At 34.1% G+C, this 18,492-nt stretch overlaps 1 protein-coding gene and 1 pseudogene across 1 annotated transcript; one reads left to right on the top strand and one right to left on the bottom strand.

Annotated features, from left to right (window-relative positions):
* The first annotated feature begins 6,240 nt into the window (after nucleotides 1-6,240).
* Nucleotides 6,241-7,359, top strand: LOC143623134 (F-box protein At5g07610-like). The gene has a single exon (XM_077094110.1). It carries the CDS (start codon nucleotides 6,241-6,243, stop codon nucleotides 7,357-7,359), a length of 1,119 nt encoding a protein of 372 aa, XP_076950225.1.
* A 6,553-nt stretch (nucleotides 7,360-13,912) lies between these two features.
* Nucleotides 13,913-18,492, bottom strand: part of LOC143623286 (cytochrome b561 and DOMON domain-containing protein At3g61750-like) — a 28,108-nt pseudogene continuing 23,528 nt past the window's right edge.

Here is an 18,492-nt window from a genome sequence, read left to right as displayed (position 1 = left end):
AAAAAGTAGAATCTATAATAGTTATTACCAATATATCAAATGGCTATCAAGTTGTACCAATCTTGAATCTTCCTCAAGCAATGTTACTGCAAAATCCTATATTTATACATGTGATACGACAAACACCCAGTGTGTTAAGTACTTAAATATAACATGAGATCTCTAAACCAAAATCTATTATCCCACCCCTAAGAAAGTTGGAGATGGTACTTACACTACTGAATCCTTGCTTGAAAAAGAAACATCTTGAAATAGTTGCAAGAGATAGATTTTATCCCAGTCCTGGATGGCTGCAAATAACAATAAAATTGATGTAGTGTATGATGATAACATACTTTTATAGTCCTCTTATGTAAATGTTTTGGCAGTTTTTGGCAGTTTAAACAAAAGGTTACATACCTCTTGTGCACACTTGTCTTCACTGGTGCTTTTGGCAGTTTAATTAAAATTCCATAAGCTCTGAAATTGGACTCAAGCAAGTCAAGGTTGTCAACAAAATTTATATTTAAGCGTGTTTCATGTGACATATCATCGACACACTATCATAAGTACCGTATGCCAAATTAGTTTCTGGTGCATCTTCTAGCAAAGTTTTGGTGATATTTTCAGTTCTGTAATAAGTTGCATGGTGCTAAGATTCTTTGGGTCTCATCTATCTACATGACATCCTTGTGTGGAGCAACATATTTTCTTTCATATTTGCTGAAAAAACAGAATCATTGTAAAAAAAATAAAAGCAAAAAACGAGCTTATTATCTTATTGTTTTTACTTATGAAATCTAACATAACTTGCATATTATAGGAAACAAGCATGTTTATATAATCTTCAGTAAAATAAGAATTTTCGAATTCATTGAGACAACCACCATGATCTTGATAATAAAAAAGAAATGTGTAGTTTAGTCCAAGCAATAAAATAATATCTAACAAAATAAACTTGCAAAGAACTCAATTTATGTATTATAAAACAGATAACAATGAATCAAAAGTGTTATGCACAATGTTCATTTTCAATTCTATAATTTATCCAAAAGTGATTTGTATTTTTTCTTTTTTTATATAACTATTCAAGTATAAATTTTTTCACTAATAATGTGTATTTACGTGTTTATGTTAATTGTATATTCATCCTCAAAGTTGTTCCTTCAAAATACAATACAAACATGAATAAAACTCATGATTATACAAAATCCAATTACATAGCATAATTTATTTGTGTTGTGAGTTTCAATTAATATAATTGTATGTAATTAAATCCAAAGATCGATATTTCAGAAATGTTGATGATTATAAAAACTTAAAAAAATTCCAATCAATCTTGTAAGTAATGGTGACCATAAAGAACAGAAGTCAAAGTCATAAACCCGTGCGCTACAAGGCTGGAAATATAAAAAGTGAAATCGAATTAACATGAATAGTGGTTACTATTGTTGCTATGGTTTATCATTATAACTTATATAATGTCACACCCCGAAAACCTTAACTTAACACAGCGGAAGTCTTAACTTTAATTCATTCGGGTTATGACAGATGCCGATAGTCAACAATAATAACCATTTAATAATAAAAGCATCATCTTTTATTATAAGAAATATTTTACAAAATCAGAGTTTACTACACGTGCTAATGCACGGTTTACAACACATCACTTTTGTTCAAACACCCCACGCTCTCGTTTCCATGCCACCTCGAAACCTTCACTTTCCTGCAAAGCATATTTAAATAATATTTGGGTCAACATTAATGTTGGTGAGTTATTCCTGAGAAGAAAACTTATTATATAAATATAAACAATTTATATATAAACAACACATGAATATAATGGTGTACGGCCATTATACTCCCAATAAAACCGATCATAACACGGTATAACACAATAACGAAACCCGCATTTTACCTTTAAGCACAAAAAGCGTTAGTTGTAAACTAGCTAAGAATACAACGCGTGTATGACTACCAATTTGATAACTCGAAACGTACCATACTCGAAATATTCCCACTTTTAACCCAACGCGAATGGAAGTGGGGGGGGGGGGGGGTCACCCCGATAGATCTACCAACATTTCTGTGCCCTCAATTCGGTTAACAGTTCTTTAACCAAATTGATTCATCTCACAATAACGACAATTTGTAGTATAATGCGTTTTCAAAACATATATATATAAATACGAATATAGATATACAATATGCTTTTCGGAGGAAGAACTCACCTTTGATTTCAGTGTTCGAATAAATGCTCGTTCCTATATTAGTACACGTTCGTTAATTTTAGGTTTGACTAAAATATATATATTCTTATTCTAAAAATCCACACAAGCATATAACACATAAAGTTTACTACTTATAATCTTATAATTCTATACTTAAAAATATAAACAAGTAATAATCAACTAATAATTGTTTTATTTAATAATTTAATTTAATTTAATTATTAAAATTTATAAAAATTATTACCTTTAGTTGCTGGAGTGTTTTGGAAAAATTCAAGTTATTATTTTATTTAAAATTTTGACTCTATTATAATCGGTTTTGTCGGTTTTGCCGGTTTCGTTGATTTTGAGCTTAAAAACGAACCGGTTGTCATTTTTATGAAACTTTTAGTTTTAAATTATCTAGAACACTTTTTATATAGTTTTTAGTCAAGTTTTATTGGTTTTTCAATAAAAATGTTTTGGTTCTTATTTTGTTGCCAATTTCTTAAAAATGTCAATTTTTAACGTTTTCGTGTCGGTTTTCGCGACACGAACCGTGTTGGTTTAAGTTTTGCTATTCTTGACTTTTCTTATACTTTAACTTATGTTAAGTATAAGAATATTATGACTTTGGGAGCTGTTTTAATTCAGTTCCAAAAACTCATGTCGGTTCACCTTAAAAGTCGAACTTTCCGACCGTTAAAGTCACCGACAAGCTATTTAAGTCACAATGTCAAAACCAAACCATTTGGTACAGCAAATATACATATAATAACAAGTAATATATCATCACATCCATGTTTGATCATCTAGCACCAAGTATGCGCACAAAACAAATTTTTAACTACACATGCTCAAGCCTTAGCTTAAGTTTTCAACTATACAATATACATGTTATTTCTACAATCTCTACAAGGTGTTTATGTACCAAAATTTCCAGATCTTATTAACCCATATTAACATCTTATTTCATCCCATTGTTATCCTTTAACAAACACATTCTTGATTTCTTTAACAACAAAGTTTCTATTACTAGTAAGTAGCAATTTTTAATAACCTTATTACCATACTAACAATCTTTACAATAGAGTTTACTAAAGTAATCCTAACCACAAGTCTTTAATCATCCACACAAGATTATGTTCACTTATCAAATCATTTTGCAAAACATCTTGTACAATTTACAAAGTTTCCTTTATTAGTAAGTTTAACACAAACTCTTGTTTATCTAAGTTATCATGTTTCATGCATCCTAGTACTTCTAGTAGATTTTATTCCTTTCCATATGTCCCATTCAATCACTTAGTTTGTCATTTTCAATCCATATAAGACAAGTATGAGCTTTATGATCAAAATCAAATTTTTGTATTACTTGCATGTGTAAGTAACTCTCCAACAAAGTCAAATCCCTACACTTTTGTCAACCCTTTTCCAAGATCCTTTCAAAACCATTATTATTATTACTTACAACTTTTTCAAGTAATCAAGTATGTGGGTTTTCAAAATTATCATTCTTTCTTTAACCATTTTACCATTTAACAAGCTTACAACTTCAATCCAATACCAAAATCAAAACTCACGGCCTAACATGGGTATTTTACTCATTATCCATCTTTGATCTTTTGGCCATTTACACATTTACTTCCAACATTAAAACAATACCTAAACCCATTTGTTAAACAAACTCAAGTAACATCAATATGGACAATCTATACAAGCTAAAATGCAACCATAACAAGTCCTATAATCAACAACCCATCTTATACATTCTTATGTAAACTCACGGTTCACACATATGCATGTATATATCCATATTATACCTACATGTACACTACCAAGCATACTAAAATCAAGCTTTAAACATCAAATAGCAACTAATATACACAAATCTTAAAGTGGGTTACATTGGGTTTCGGATTTGGTGTCTAAGGAGGTGATAATGTGACCTTGTGTTGGCTATAATCCTTCCTTTGGCTTCCTACTTCTTGTTATTAGCTTAACCTTCCACCAAAGATCTCCTAATCAAGTGTTGTGCGTATAAAAATTTGAAAATGTGAGATGGTAAGGTGGTGGTGGGGTGGCCGGTTATATGAAGGGAGAAAGAGAGGTATAGGGTTGTGAGTTGGATGGTATAGGGTGTGCATGTGTCAAAGTGTGTAGCTTCCAAGTAATCTATCAATCATTGCATACCTATATGTAAGCTTTTCATTGGTGGGTTTGGGAGGTGGGTTGGGTTGTGTGTAAGTGGCGGCCGAGAGAGATGGGAGAGGGAGAGGGAGAGGTGGTTTTGAATAATGACATGTGATAATACCTAGGTGTTAAAGTTTAACGTATCTCGTAATTTATCTAGCCAAACGACTTCCGTTTCTAATAATTTTTATCAGACTTTAAGCGAAATTAGATTACAGTCAATGTCTGCCTAAAAACAAAATTTTCTGATAAACTTAATGTCGGGCTCTTACGGTGTCCTCTACTGGCTTTCGGTTACTTATTTTCTAATTTTTGCGATTCGAACCTTCTAAAATTAAGTTTATACACTATCTCTAATATCCTAACATAAAATTTTATTTTTCGAGGTCATCTTGACACGTTTATGAATTTATCCGTTTTGAGATATTACCCGGTGTCAATCTGTACAGTGTCAGCTACACGACAAATTGAACTTTTTCGGGTTCCATATTTTAAAATTCAACTAAAGTCAAAAACTTTGACTAAAAATATTATTCCTATGTATTTATTTTACTAATTAATACACGATTACGGTTAAGATAATTACCAGATTAGTCTAATTTTTGTCGGTTGTCACATATAAGTCATAAGTTATAAGTTATAAAGTTGTAACTTACCACTTACGAGTTACAACTTATTCACTCACAACCTTTAACTTTCCCAAACACATTATAACTTATAGTTTATAAGTTATAACAAGACAAAATAAGCAACCAAAGCTACGTAAGTTATAAGCTAAACATGACATTTAGCTAACTCAAAACTTCATAAGTTGTAACAATAAACACACATGTGAGTATGTGACACAAAAAGTTAACACCAAAGTTACTTTCAATCACTCAAAAACCAAGTATATCACATCTCAAAGGGTTTGTATACCTGATAACATCAAATACAATATGAATTCAACCAAAACCAATATTCTGTCTATCTGTACAAAACTCTGGTCTTTAACAATCTTTAACAAATAGGCTTCTGCCACTTAATATATAACCTTACCATATCTATTCTTCTTATCTTTAACAATCTTTTACAAATATTATAGTTTTAAAGATATAATATATTAAATATATATTTTGTATTAAATTAAAAGGAAAAATAGAAAATGAAAAATGAGGAGAATGATTCATAGCGCTAATTGAATGATTAGAGAAAATGAGCGAGACAAAGCTAACGTGACACATCGTGACAAATGAGACCTATTAGCCTTTTTTTAACAGTAAAATTTTATAAACAAAACCAAACACCCAAAAAGAAACCTCCACAACCGGAGAGAAACCACCAACGAAATCCACAAAAGAATTGCATGACAAGAATTTACACCACTTCGTCCAATTTACATGTCTATTTTTTGTCCTACACTTGTACCAAAGAAAACCTTTCGACTTTATATCCCGATTACATCTTCTATCTTAACTGGTTTTCCTTGAAAGATTTCTCAGTTCTCGCCTTCCTAACTCTCCAACAAGCAATAATCACGATCCCGTGAAAAACCTATTTCTCCACTTCGCCGAGCTCAATAGTTTTATAAAGATCTAACAAGTCTTTAACCGTAAAGCCAAAGATAAAAGGGACTTCGCGCCCACGACTAACGAGCTAGTCTCTAACCGTGAGACCCATCAGCTTTAATTGTTTAGATTATTAAAATCCATTTTTTTTAAAAAGAAAAATCTTTAATGTGAATTTTATGGTGTTTTAAGTTTACTTTTTTTTTTCTCGGTTGGAAACCCTAATATTGTTTAACCTCCTCATACAAATAAATAAATACGCTGCTATATCAAACACACATAAACCATTAAACCCCAAACCTACGTCTCACATGGAGGATTCCGATACTATATCGGGAGCTATTATTGGTTCCAACGACGACCTTTTAACCGAAATCCTTATCCAGCTCCCTGTTACCTCCATCATTCGTTTCAAATCCGTATCTAAACACTGGCGGTTGCTTTTGAGTAACAGCCATTTAAACCGTCGGTATGATAATAATAACCTTTCTAAATCTCTTGGTCTATTTGGTCTTTATGGCATGTATTTTCCCTTTGATGTTGAAAACCCAAGCCCTCCTCCATTCCGTAGTCTCGACTTCTACTTTAATCGTTCCAAAGTCAGAATCAAGCAATCTTGTAACGGTTTATTACTTTGTAATGCCTTTCACAATAATGGTGCTAGTGAATATTATGTGTTCAATCCCACCACCAAGCAACTCGCATTCATCCCATCTCTCCCGAACATCCGTTCTATGGCTCTGGCATTTGATCAAACACATTCTCCGCACTACAAAGTTGTTTGCGTTTGTGCTTTTGAGTCTCGAAAAGACATGTTTCAGATTCAAATATACTCATCTGAGACAATGAAATGGAAGGTTTGTATTGAATCTTTCGCTGCGCGTGTATCCGACTTCCACTCCCCGGTTTACTGGAACGGTTCCATCCATTGGGCTCCTGATCATCTAGATAACAGTTTCTTGTACTTGAAATTAGATGTTGAAGAGTTGCAAATGTTGCCTGTGCCTGAGGAGTTGGCGTCTATTGAAATATCGACAAAGTATTTTGGGGAATCAAGAGGCCATCTACATTTAATACCAAACACTGATTGCAGTCACAGAATATTGTTCCTGAATGTGTACGAGATGTTGAGGGACCGTTCGGGGTGGTTTGTCAAGTATCGACTACAGTTTTATGAGCTTCGGGGTTTCCCGGAAATGTTAGATTATGATTTGGGAGTTGTTGATGTGGTTAGAGGTAAAGGAGAAGAAGAAACATTCTTGGTGCTGTTAACTCCCGAGAAGGTGATGAGGTACAATATTCATGACAAGAGTTATAATGAGATATATAGTCTAGCGGAGGATGACTTTTATGATGAAACCTCAAGATACGACTTTTTTGTGGCAACCGCAAGTTGTCATCGTTACATTGAAGCCTTGTCTTCTTTCTAAAAGACAATTACGTACAATTGTTTAGTTTTTCGTTATTAAGGTGTTTGAATGTGTGTTCTAAAATATATATGTTGCATCATGCATGTCAGTTTATCTATGTAATTTATATTTTGGCTTATGATTTGTGTTTGTGTGTCTTGTTCTAGCTGTTTGAAGGTGTATCTAATTATGATTTATGATTTGTGCACAACAATATGCACATTTTAATAAACAAATTGATTAATTAGTTTAATGCTCTAGAATTCATAGACTAGTAAGGATGAGGCCATATGATGAGCTAAAAGGCTTTTTGGTTTCTATTACATGTTTGACTCTTGAAAGTCAAAAGTCAAACAACATATAATTTGTATTTCAACCCAATCTAAACAACTGGGATGGCCAAAGGTCAGTGGCGGACCCAGGAATTTTGGCCAATGGGGTCCCGTTTTTTCGGTGTTTAGATTTTTCGGGTCAGTTGTTGTTCGGGTCGGCCGTCGTTTGGTTCGGGTCGAGACGATGAACATAAATAAAACAATATGATGAAATACGATCGGTCCTCATTAATTATCAACAAAATACAATGTAGATAACTTCAAAATCAATGTGAAATTATTAACAAAAAGTCCATGTTACATTCTACAATCACAAACATAAATAGTCAAAGAATGGGCTTTGATATACTTCTTTTTGAATCAAAATCATCCCTTAGGATATGGATGTTAGTGCCTATTATATTCACAGCTTTACGTTATGTTCGCGTAACCACTTCGAGATTTGTTTTGTCGATCTAAAACTGTGTAAAGCCATACAACTATTGCAGCTTCATAGACCCATATATACGTAGACATTTCAATTGATAAATGCTATATGGAAGACTGCTTATGACCAACCTTCAATATCTGCCACTTCTAATCTTTCTAAACTCCAAAACTCTTTTAGCAAATAGCAAGTTAATAATACAATGACAAAAAACGAGCTCTAAATGAAAAAAAAGGGTAAACTCCAAAGCTCCTATGCTGGATCCAACAAAAGGTAAACTCCACCTATTCTACTTATGGTCTTCTATCTCTGTGTCCTAATGTTGGTTATTTTAAAGCCCTAACTAGTAACTAATATTGAGTAGGATTTAAAAAAGAATGAAAAAATCATAGAAAATGGAGGGTTGGAAGACTTGAACCAGTGACCTTTGGGATACAAAACCAAGAATTTACCACCACACCACATCAATATTGATAGCATGGGTTCCAACTCTTAATTTTTATGGGGTCCATAAACAATTTAATATACCGCCTCTAGAAAATTTCTAAAAAACATTGGTGTCCCGGGACCCCGTTCTACACTACGTGGGTCCGCCCCTGCCAATGGTGCTCTAACTACACTTAGGGGGTGTTTGTTTTTTCTTCAAACATCTTCAAGGGAGCTAATGTCTGCAGGCGCGCAGACATTACCCTTGAAGACTGTTTGTTTTTTTTCTTAAAACAGATCTGAAGTTATCTTCTTTCATCTTAAAAGAAAAGCAAGGAAATCTTGCTTAAAACATCTTCACAAAAAAACCTTTGCAGCCACCCTCTCATCCACTGCTCCTACCACCGTCCGCCAACACCACCACCCACCGTACGCCGCCACCACCACCCCCGTACCCCGCCGCCACCGTCCACCACCATCCACCGCCACCACCACCGTCCACCACCCACCATCCATCACCACCCACCATCCATCACCACCACCGTCCGCCACCACCACCACCATCCATCACCGCCACCACCACCATCCATCACCCACCACCACCACCATCCATCACCGCCACCACCACCGTCCACCACCCACCATCCATCACCACCACCGTCCACCACCCACCATCCATCACCACCACCGTCCGCCACCACCACCACCATCCATCACCACCACCGTCCACCACCCACCATCCATCACCACCACCATCCATCACCACCACCACCATCCATCACCGCCACCACCACCATCCATCACCCACCACCACCACCATCCATCACCACCACCGTCCACCACCAACCAAAACCATCCATCACCACCACCCATTGTCCACCACCACCATCCACCGCCACTACCCACCGTCCGCCGCCACTACCACCATCCACCACCACCACCTTCCACCACCCACCAAAACCAAATCGGCATGGCAAGCAAAGACTAAAAACTAGATGTAACTTGAATAAATGACTTCTATCTTGTGAGATAAGTTTGACAGTTATGCAGACAGTATCAGCTTATAAAAACAAACAGTCTTATATTTTCAGCTTGCAGATCTTCAGACCACATCTTCAGTTGCAGACATGAAAACAGATGAAATCAGCTTGCAGACAGTTTATGTCTGCAAAAACAAACAGCACCTTAAAGAATGCCATAACCTGAATTTGCAAAACATGTTTAAGAAACTTGACTTTTTAAGTCAAACCTTACTGATGTAATTCAATCAAGATTTAAAAATACTCATATTTTTCAACACAAAACTTTATTTTTCTATATGTTTTGTATTTTCTTTGCAAACCCACCAATATATTTCTTTAAGTTTTGGAAATAAGTGATGAATTTGGAATTTAAATTCAGTTTGTTTGACCTTAAAAGTCAAAGTTGTAAATGGATACTAATTTTTGAACCTTGAGAATGCTGAGCACGATGGCGGTTAACGCCAAGCCTTAATTTGTATGCTGGTGCATGGAAATTAAACTTGTTATACATGTTTAATCCGACAAATCCTGCGGCGACAACAAATATGAACCCGACAAACTGAAACCCCACGTGCAAATAATACCATAACGGATCCTTGTGCTTGAAGTATTTAGCAATGATAGCCCCATATGGTAATATTATGCCCCACCCGAGTAAACCCAATGCCCCATGCGTCGTTTTGAGTGGTGGAGATTGTTAGAAGGCGTTCCTGAATTTGAACTCGATCTTGATCCTGAAAAACCGGGGGGCAAAAAAGTCAAATAATTGAGTTTTAAGGTCAACAAGCTCGATGATAAAACGAACCTTCAAAGAAGTCCAAGTAGATACATGTCTTGTCACTGTGAATCGATAAAAGGTGGTGCTCGGGGTACCTACTTGAGAACGCTAATAAAATAGGTTGCGTTTTGAGTTTACTCGGGTACATGATTTGATATGCTAAGTGAATATTGCCACCATAAACCGTGACAAAAGGACAAGGATGAGCAAAAAGATTTTGATCTCTTGACGCGAGATCTTAGCCATCTTCACGAAGAAGAACTCGAATTGGTGTTGGCTTTGAATGCAAAATCGCAAAAAAAAAATAACATAACTTTCTAGTTTTTTAGTTAATTTTTATGTTATTTATGTTTTAGTTTTGATTATTAGTTTTTTTTTTTCTAGTTTTTGGTTTATTATTTGCAATTTTCTTTTTAAAAGTAATGTACTCACTTCCACTATTTTAATTTGTGTGGTTTAACTTATTTTACAAATATTATAGTTTTAAAGATATAATATTTTAAATATATAATTTGTATTAAATTAATGAAAAATAGAAAATGAAGCATGAGGAGAAAGATCCATAGTCCATACCGCTGGTTGAATGATTAGAGAAAATGAACGAGACAAAGCCGACGTGACGCATTGTGACAAATGAGACCGAACTATAAAATTTTATATACAAAACCAAACACCCAAAATGCAACCTCCACAACCGGAGAGAAGCAACCAACAAAAACCACAAAAGAATTACAAGAACAAGAATTTACACCACATTCGTCCAATTTATATGTCTTTTTTTGTCCTACAATTGTACCAAAGAAAACCTTTCGACTTTATATCCCGATTACATCTTCTATCTTAACTGGTTTTCCTTCAAAGTTTTTTCTCGTTTCTCGCCTTCCAAATTCTCCAACAAGCAATAATCACGATCCCGTGGAAAAACTCTTTCTCCACTTCGCCGAGCTCAATAGTTTTATAAAGATCTTACAAGTCTTTAACCGTGAAGTCAAAGATAAAAGGGACTTTGCACCCACGACTAACTAATTCTCTAACCGTAAGACCCATTTGCCTTAAAAGTTTGGATAATTAATATCCATTTTTTCATTAAAAAAAATCTTAAATGGAACTCTAAGTTTACTTTTTTTTATTTCTCGGTTGGAAACCCTAATGTTTAAGCCTCCTCATACAAATCAATACATACGCTTCTAAATCAAACACACGTAAACCCCAAACCTACCTCTCACATGGAGGATTCTGATCATCAATCTGGAGCACTAATTATCGGTTCCAACGACGACCTTTTAACCGAAATCCTTATCCGTCTCCCGGTTACCTCCATCCTTCGTTTCAAATCCGTATGCAAACACTGGCGATTGCTTTTGAGTCACAGACACTTCACCCGCCTGTATGATAATAATAATAATAATAATAATAATAATAATAATAACCTTTCAAAATCTGTTGGTGTATTTGATCGCTATGGTATGTATTATCCATTTGATGTTGAAAACCGAAGCCCTCCTCCCTTTCGTAGTCTCGATTTTTACTTTAATCGTTCCCATGTCAGAATCGAGCATTCTTGTAACGGTTTATTACTTTGCACCGCCTTTCACAATGATGCTCGTGAATATTATGCTTTCAATCCCACCACCAAGCAACTCGCATTCATCTCACCGCTCGGTAAATACCCCAGATCAATGGCTCTGGCATTTGATCAAACACATTCTCCGCACTACAAAGTTGTTTGTGTTACTTCTTTAGAGTCTCAAAAAGACATGTTTCAGATTCAAATATACTCATCTGAGACAATGAAATGGAAGATTTGTATCGAATCTTTCTCTGCGCATGTATCCGACTTCCACCACCACCCGGGAACGGTTCCATCCACTGGGCTCCTAGTTATCTATACCAGCATTTCTTCTACGTCAAATTAGACGTTGAACAGCTGCAAATATTGCCCGGGCCTGAGGGATTGAGCTCTGAACAACTATTAATAATGTCTTTTGGGGAATCAAGAGGTCATCTGCATCTAATACCAATCACTGATGACGGACACAGAATATTGAATGTGAATGTGTATGAGATGTTGAGGGACCGTTCGGGGTGGTTTGTCAAGTATCGAATTCACTTTGATGAGCTTCCGGGCTTCCCAGAGAGGTTCGACCGTCATTCGGGAGTTGCTGATGTGGTTAGAGGTAAAGAAGAAGAAGAAGAAGAAACATTCTTGGTGCTGTTGGCTCCCAATAAGATGATAACGTACAATGTTCATGACAAGAGTTTCAAACAGATACATAGTTACAAAACCCACTGTAGACGTGTTCATCGATACATTGAAACCTTGTCTTCGGTCTAAAAGACAATTAGGTTTGTTGTCCAGATAAGCTAGCTGTGAATTCAATGTTATAAAAAGGAGAATATTCGTCTAGTATTTTATCACAAATTCATTTGATTCCTTCATTGACATTTCATCGATTTCAAGTTACATGGTTTTATGAATATTTACACTGTTTAGTTTCTCTTCAACACCAAATCTACATGTTTTTGTTCTAAGTCCCTTTGATTCTACAGGTTCTGTTTGATTGATTGTTGTTTAGTTTTACATGTTTTTATTCGATAGGACCATCTCTATTGGTTTATAATTTGCTTATCTACGTTACGAGTGAATATGATAATATTGCTTTAACTTTAGCTTTTTATTTTATTTTATTAGTTTTCTAGACTAAATACTTAAAACCTTATTAACTCAACACGATAAAACCAAACCAAAAAACCCGAAAAAAGATTAGGATCATGTTTTGATTATAGATTTAAATTCGCAAACCCAAAATACCTAACAAAAACAAACAAAGGGAACACTATACCTAATAAAAAAAATCTTTTAATAAATTATTATCATCAAAATGGCGAAATTTTTACTTTAGCTTTGTACTTTTTTTATTTCCAATAAAAAATAATTAAATTATTTTTACATCACTGATCACCTTCTAGTCATAGATTTCATATTCAAAGTGAGTTACTGACACGGTTTAACAAAACAAAACGTGTTCTTCTCTAAGGGTCCAAGATGAGGGTAAAAAGGTAAACTAAATGCATCTTTTTGTTACAAAACTACTATTTTTTCTTAAGTTTATAATTAATAATCGAAAATGTTACGAGCTTCAATTTTTTAACTTTAAGAAAAAGAAAGTATGGATTATTATTTACAAGGGGTGTTTAGTATTCCTTATTTTTACCTCCTTATTACTTATCGTAAGTCATAAGTCACAACTTTGTGACTTATGAAACATTTTCACTCACACGTTAAGCATTCCCAAATACATTTTTAACTTTTCAATAAATAATAAGGAGTCAAAAAATTAAGGAATCCGAAACACCTCCTAAAGTCTTATAATTCACCACTTGTGCCCTAGTTGTAGTAAGGTTTAGGTTCTCCAGTAGAGACCCAAGTTTGATCACCACTTTAGTCGCGTTTTTGTGGATTATGACAATAAAGGATTTAAGCTAAAAACTTTGTGAGGTTGTCGGTTGGAATCCTGAACCCACGCAGGTTTTCGTCCCATCGTGTGTTACGCTAAAGAATTATGCTCTTGTGGCTGCACAATGACTGTCAAGTGGCAACATGCGATATGGTTCTTCGAGGAACACTTAAGCCAAACTCTGAAGCCAACGTGAGCTTGATTAAGATAATATAGTCTGACCAAAGTGGGGCAAATGGCTCTCCTATTTGAAGACTGCAATGGCAAAATACAACAAAGTCGTAATTCTAAAAAAGAGTTTTATTAATAATTTATGGGAATTAAGTTGAGCATGAAGGTATATCATGTCGAATTAAGTTGAGCATGAAGGTACCGATTCAATAAGTGACGGACCTATGAAAAAATTTTACAGGCATTGAATGAGGGTTGGTATCAAGATTTTATAAGAGTCAATCGAGATTTTAACATATATGTATTTTTAAAAGAAAGTTTTCTCAAGGGTCAGCCGACACTTACAACTTTGATGTAGGTTCGCCGATGAAATCGAGTCATCAGCTCGAAAAGCGTCAACTCTGATACATTGACTAAGATTGTTATGTTACTAATTATATAGAGAACTGATAACGAAGATAAGTATAAAACAAAGAAAAAAACCTTACTTTTAGATTTTTATAATGGTGAATTCATGTGTTAGTATAAAATGATAGCAAAAGGATATATAATGATACAAGTTAAAACAATATAAATCAATGATATTTTCACATAATAAACAATTAAATTACATAATAAAATCACACTTTTAGTAGGGGCGGGCCTACACTTTTAAGTGTAGAGTCGGCGAACCATGTGAATTTTTCGTTTACAAATAATAAAATTTTAACACCAACACTCCTTTGACTCCTTTGAAATTCTATCTTAAACCCGTCATTGTTTATGGCAAATTATTGGTATAGTCCGGAATGATGAGACAAAGACATACTATCTTATCTAAGGAGATACTAATATTGTTTTCGCTGACCCTGGCTAGAGTTGCAATATTCATATAACATGTTTAATTTATAAAGGTTAAATTATTTTACATAAACTTTAATAAAATATAATGTTATAGTTATGGATTAAGAAGTGTTTCCAAAACTCTTCCGACTTGACTCTTAAGGGTGTTTAGGATTCCCTAGTTAATCTTCTTATAACTTACTTCTTATAACTTATGTAAATCATAAGTCATAAGTCACAAAGTTGTAACTTACCACTTACGAGTTACGACTTGTCCACTCACAACCTTTAACTTTCCCAAGCATTTTATAACTTATAATGACATTTAGGTAATTCAAAACTTCATAAGTAGTAACATTCAACACATATGTGAGCATGTGACACAAAAAAGTTAACAAAATTACTTTCAATCACTCAAAAAACAAGTATATTACATCTCAAAGGGTATGTATACCTGATAACATCAAATACAATTTGAATCCAACCAAACGTCAAAAACCAATATTCTGTCTCTCTGTACAAAGCTCTCTGGTCTTCAGCAATCTTTAACAAAAAGGCTTTTGCCACTTAATATCAAACCTTTACCATCTTCTTATCTAGTCTTCTTGCCCAACATGCTTTGCTATCTCGAAACTTAATATTTTGAACATTTTTGCATGATTTTACAATCATGTTTAACCTCAAGTGAACAGAATCCAATCGGAATGATGGATTTGGAGGAAACTTGTTACGTGTTTTGAGCTTCAAAACACTTCTAGGACAATAGAGTTAAGTATGATCGAAGCAAGAACGAACCTATAGCGATCTTCCATGAACTCCCTGCGTCAGCAAGCTGTATTTCTGTTGTAACCAAACGTCCGATTTTAGCTGTTATAAAGGATGAGTTTAGCACGGGTGGTTCGGATGCCTGTTGTAACCAAGATCTTAATATGGAATTTTAACAATGACGATCCTGTTGAATCGGAACATCCCAATAGGAGGGACAAGGCAAAGGGAAAGAGAACATGATCGTCTTCAAACACAACTGATGATCCAAAATTAGTTGTTATAAAGGATGAGTTTGCAAAGTATTCGGAGTTGCAAATCGAGAAAATGAAAATGAAGCAAAAAAATAAGTGAAGAGGCTGCTGAGATTGAACGAGAAAAAAATTGTTTAAAGGAGGCCGAGCAAAAGGACAAGGATAAGCGGAAAGATTTCGATCTCTTGACACGAAACCTTAGCCCTCTTCACGAAGAAGAACTCAAATTGGTGTTAGCTTTAAAGGGTCAATTTATTCTATAAATGAGAACAAAAATGAGAAGGATGTGAACATTGTAGCCATACAAAAAACCCCTTAAAAATTAAAAAAAATTAAAACTCAAAATTTAATAAAAAATGAAAGAAGTACAAATACAAAAACGCTTCCATCGTCTTTCTCGTTCTCATAAAAATAAAAAAATAAAAAAATAAAAAATAAATAAAAAAACACAATGGTAAGTGAAAAAAAGTCGTTGTGGCTTTTGTTTATCATTGTGTTTTGTGTTTATTTTTGTCATTGATTGTGTCTTTTATCCTTAATATTGTGTCTTTTTTCTTTATATTGTGTTGTATTACTCAGCATTGTTTTATATTTTGTTCGTCTTTGTGTTATACTTTGCGATATATTATGTCTTTTGTTAGTTGTAATTGTGTCCTTTGTTCATTTTCGTCATTGTGTCTTTGATATCGGCATCGTGTCTTTTCGTCAATTTTTTTATTTTTTTTGAACGGGAATGATGCCGGAAACATTTTTGTTTTTTAATTTTTTTCGTTTTTTATTTATATTTTGAGTTATGACTTATTTATTATTTTATTTGAATTTATTTTTAAGGGGTTTTTTTTGTGTGGTCAAATATCCTTCTCGCACATTCTCATTTTTGTCTCATTTTGTATTTAACTTTACCCTAGCATTAAATGCAAAATTGCAAAAAAATACAACACAACTTGCTAGTTTTTTAGTTTATTTTTAAGTTATTTATGTTTTAGTTTTTATTATCAGTTTTTTTTTCTAGTTTTTGGTTTATTATTTGCACTTTTATTTTTAAAAGTAATGTACTCGTTTCCGCTATTGTAATTTGTGTGGTTTAACTTATTTTATAAATATTATAGTTTTAAAGATATAATATTTTAAATATATAACATGTATTAAATTAAAATGAGAAATAGAAAATGAAGAATGAGAAGAACTATTCATAGTCCATACCTCTAGTTGAATGATTAGAGAAAATGAACAACAAAGCCGACGTGACGCATCGTGACAAATGTGGCCTATTAGCCTCTTTTTTTTCGAACAATAAAACTTTATAAACAAAACCAAAGACCCAAAAAGCAACCTCCACAACCGGAGAGAAGCCACCAACGAAAACCACAAAAGAATTACATGAACAAGAATTTACATCACATTCGTCCAATTTATATGTCTATTTTCTGTCCTACACTTGTACCAAAGAAAACCTTTCGACTTTATATCCCGATTATATCTTCTATCTTAACCGGTTTTTCTTCAAATATTTTCTCGTTTCTTGCCTTCCAAATTCTCCAATAAGTAATAATCACGATCCCGTGAAAATCTCTTTCTCTGTAACATCCTACTTTTGATATGAATTAATAAAATAAATTTCGTTTATTTTATCATGTGTCGTGTGTCGGTGTTAATAAGTAAACTAATAGGAGTTGGGCTTGGACCTTAGAAGATGGAAAACAAGAAATGGAATGGGCCTTAGGTCCATGGGCTTAAGGGAGTATAAATACCCCTTAAACCCTAAACCTTTCCATTTTTATCCATCTCTACACCCTAGCCTACACCTTGAAATACACACACAAACCCGAACCAAGATCCAAATACGAGAACCCGAGCTTGTTGGTGTTAGATCGTTGTGAAGAACCAAAACAACATCAAGGACCAGCTGTGTTCGTAGTTCGACTCGTTTAAGGTACGTTTATATTTAGAAATCGAACATATAGGTTCGGTTTGATTAGGGAAATCATAGATCTGTGTTAGTTTGTTATAAACAAATCCAAAACAACAAATCTTATGGAAATTTATCAGCATTTGATGGGTTAATTGTAAACCTAAAGAAACCCGTATATATGTACACAAATCGCACCTCGTAAACGTAAATATTTGGATGAATGGACGATTAGGGTTTGTAGGCGCTGTAATTCCGAATCCGTTGATGCCTAAATCATGTTATTTGGTTAAGAAACGAGGGTTTAATTGCAGATCTAAGATCTGTTGACTATTTGCTGTTCTTGGCAATTTTGACTTTGACCCTGAGTCAAAGTCTAGATAAGATGGACGCAATTCGTTATGATCAGATGTGGTTCGTTATGATAAAATAACGAATTAGTCAATCCATTCGTATGTCCAAATAACGAATCAGGTGATTCGCAATTCGTTATAATTACAGCAGCGAACTAGGTCATTTGCTACTGGTCAATTCGTTATAATAAGACAGCGAACCAGACAGCAGATCAGGAGATTTGTTATTGACCAGTTCGTTATATTTAGATAACGAATCAGTTGATCCGTTACTCATCATTCGCTATATTAAGCTAACGAACTAGGATGACGAGTCAACTAGCGAATCAGTAACGAATTAGTCTTAATTTGTCATAGCGAATAAGATAGCGAATCGGAAAAATAATTAAAATCCTAATGGAAAATGTGTTAAGACAGTTATTGGAAATAAATTTTTT

Source organism: Bidens hawaiensis, unplaced genomic scaffold, assembly GCF_021521415.1.
Source record: "Bidens hawaiensis isolate Kalapana, Puna unplaced genomic scaffold, B.hawaiensis_p1.1 tig00003356_1, whole genome shotgun sequence".
NCBI lineage: Eukaryota > Viridiplantae > Streptophyta > Magnoliopsida > Asterales > Asteraceae > Bidens > Bidens hawaiensis.
The sequence above is the reverse complement of the archived record's forward strand: the minus strand, read 5'-3'. Positions and strand labels throughout refer to the sequence as shown.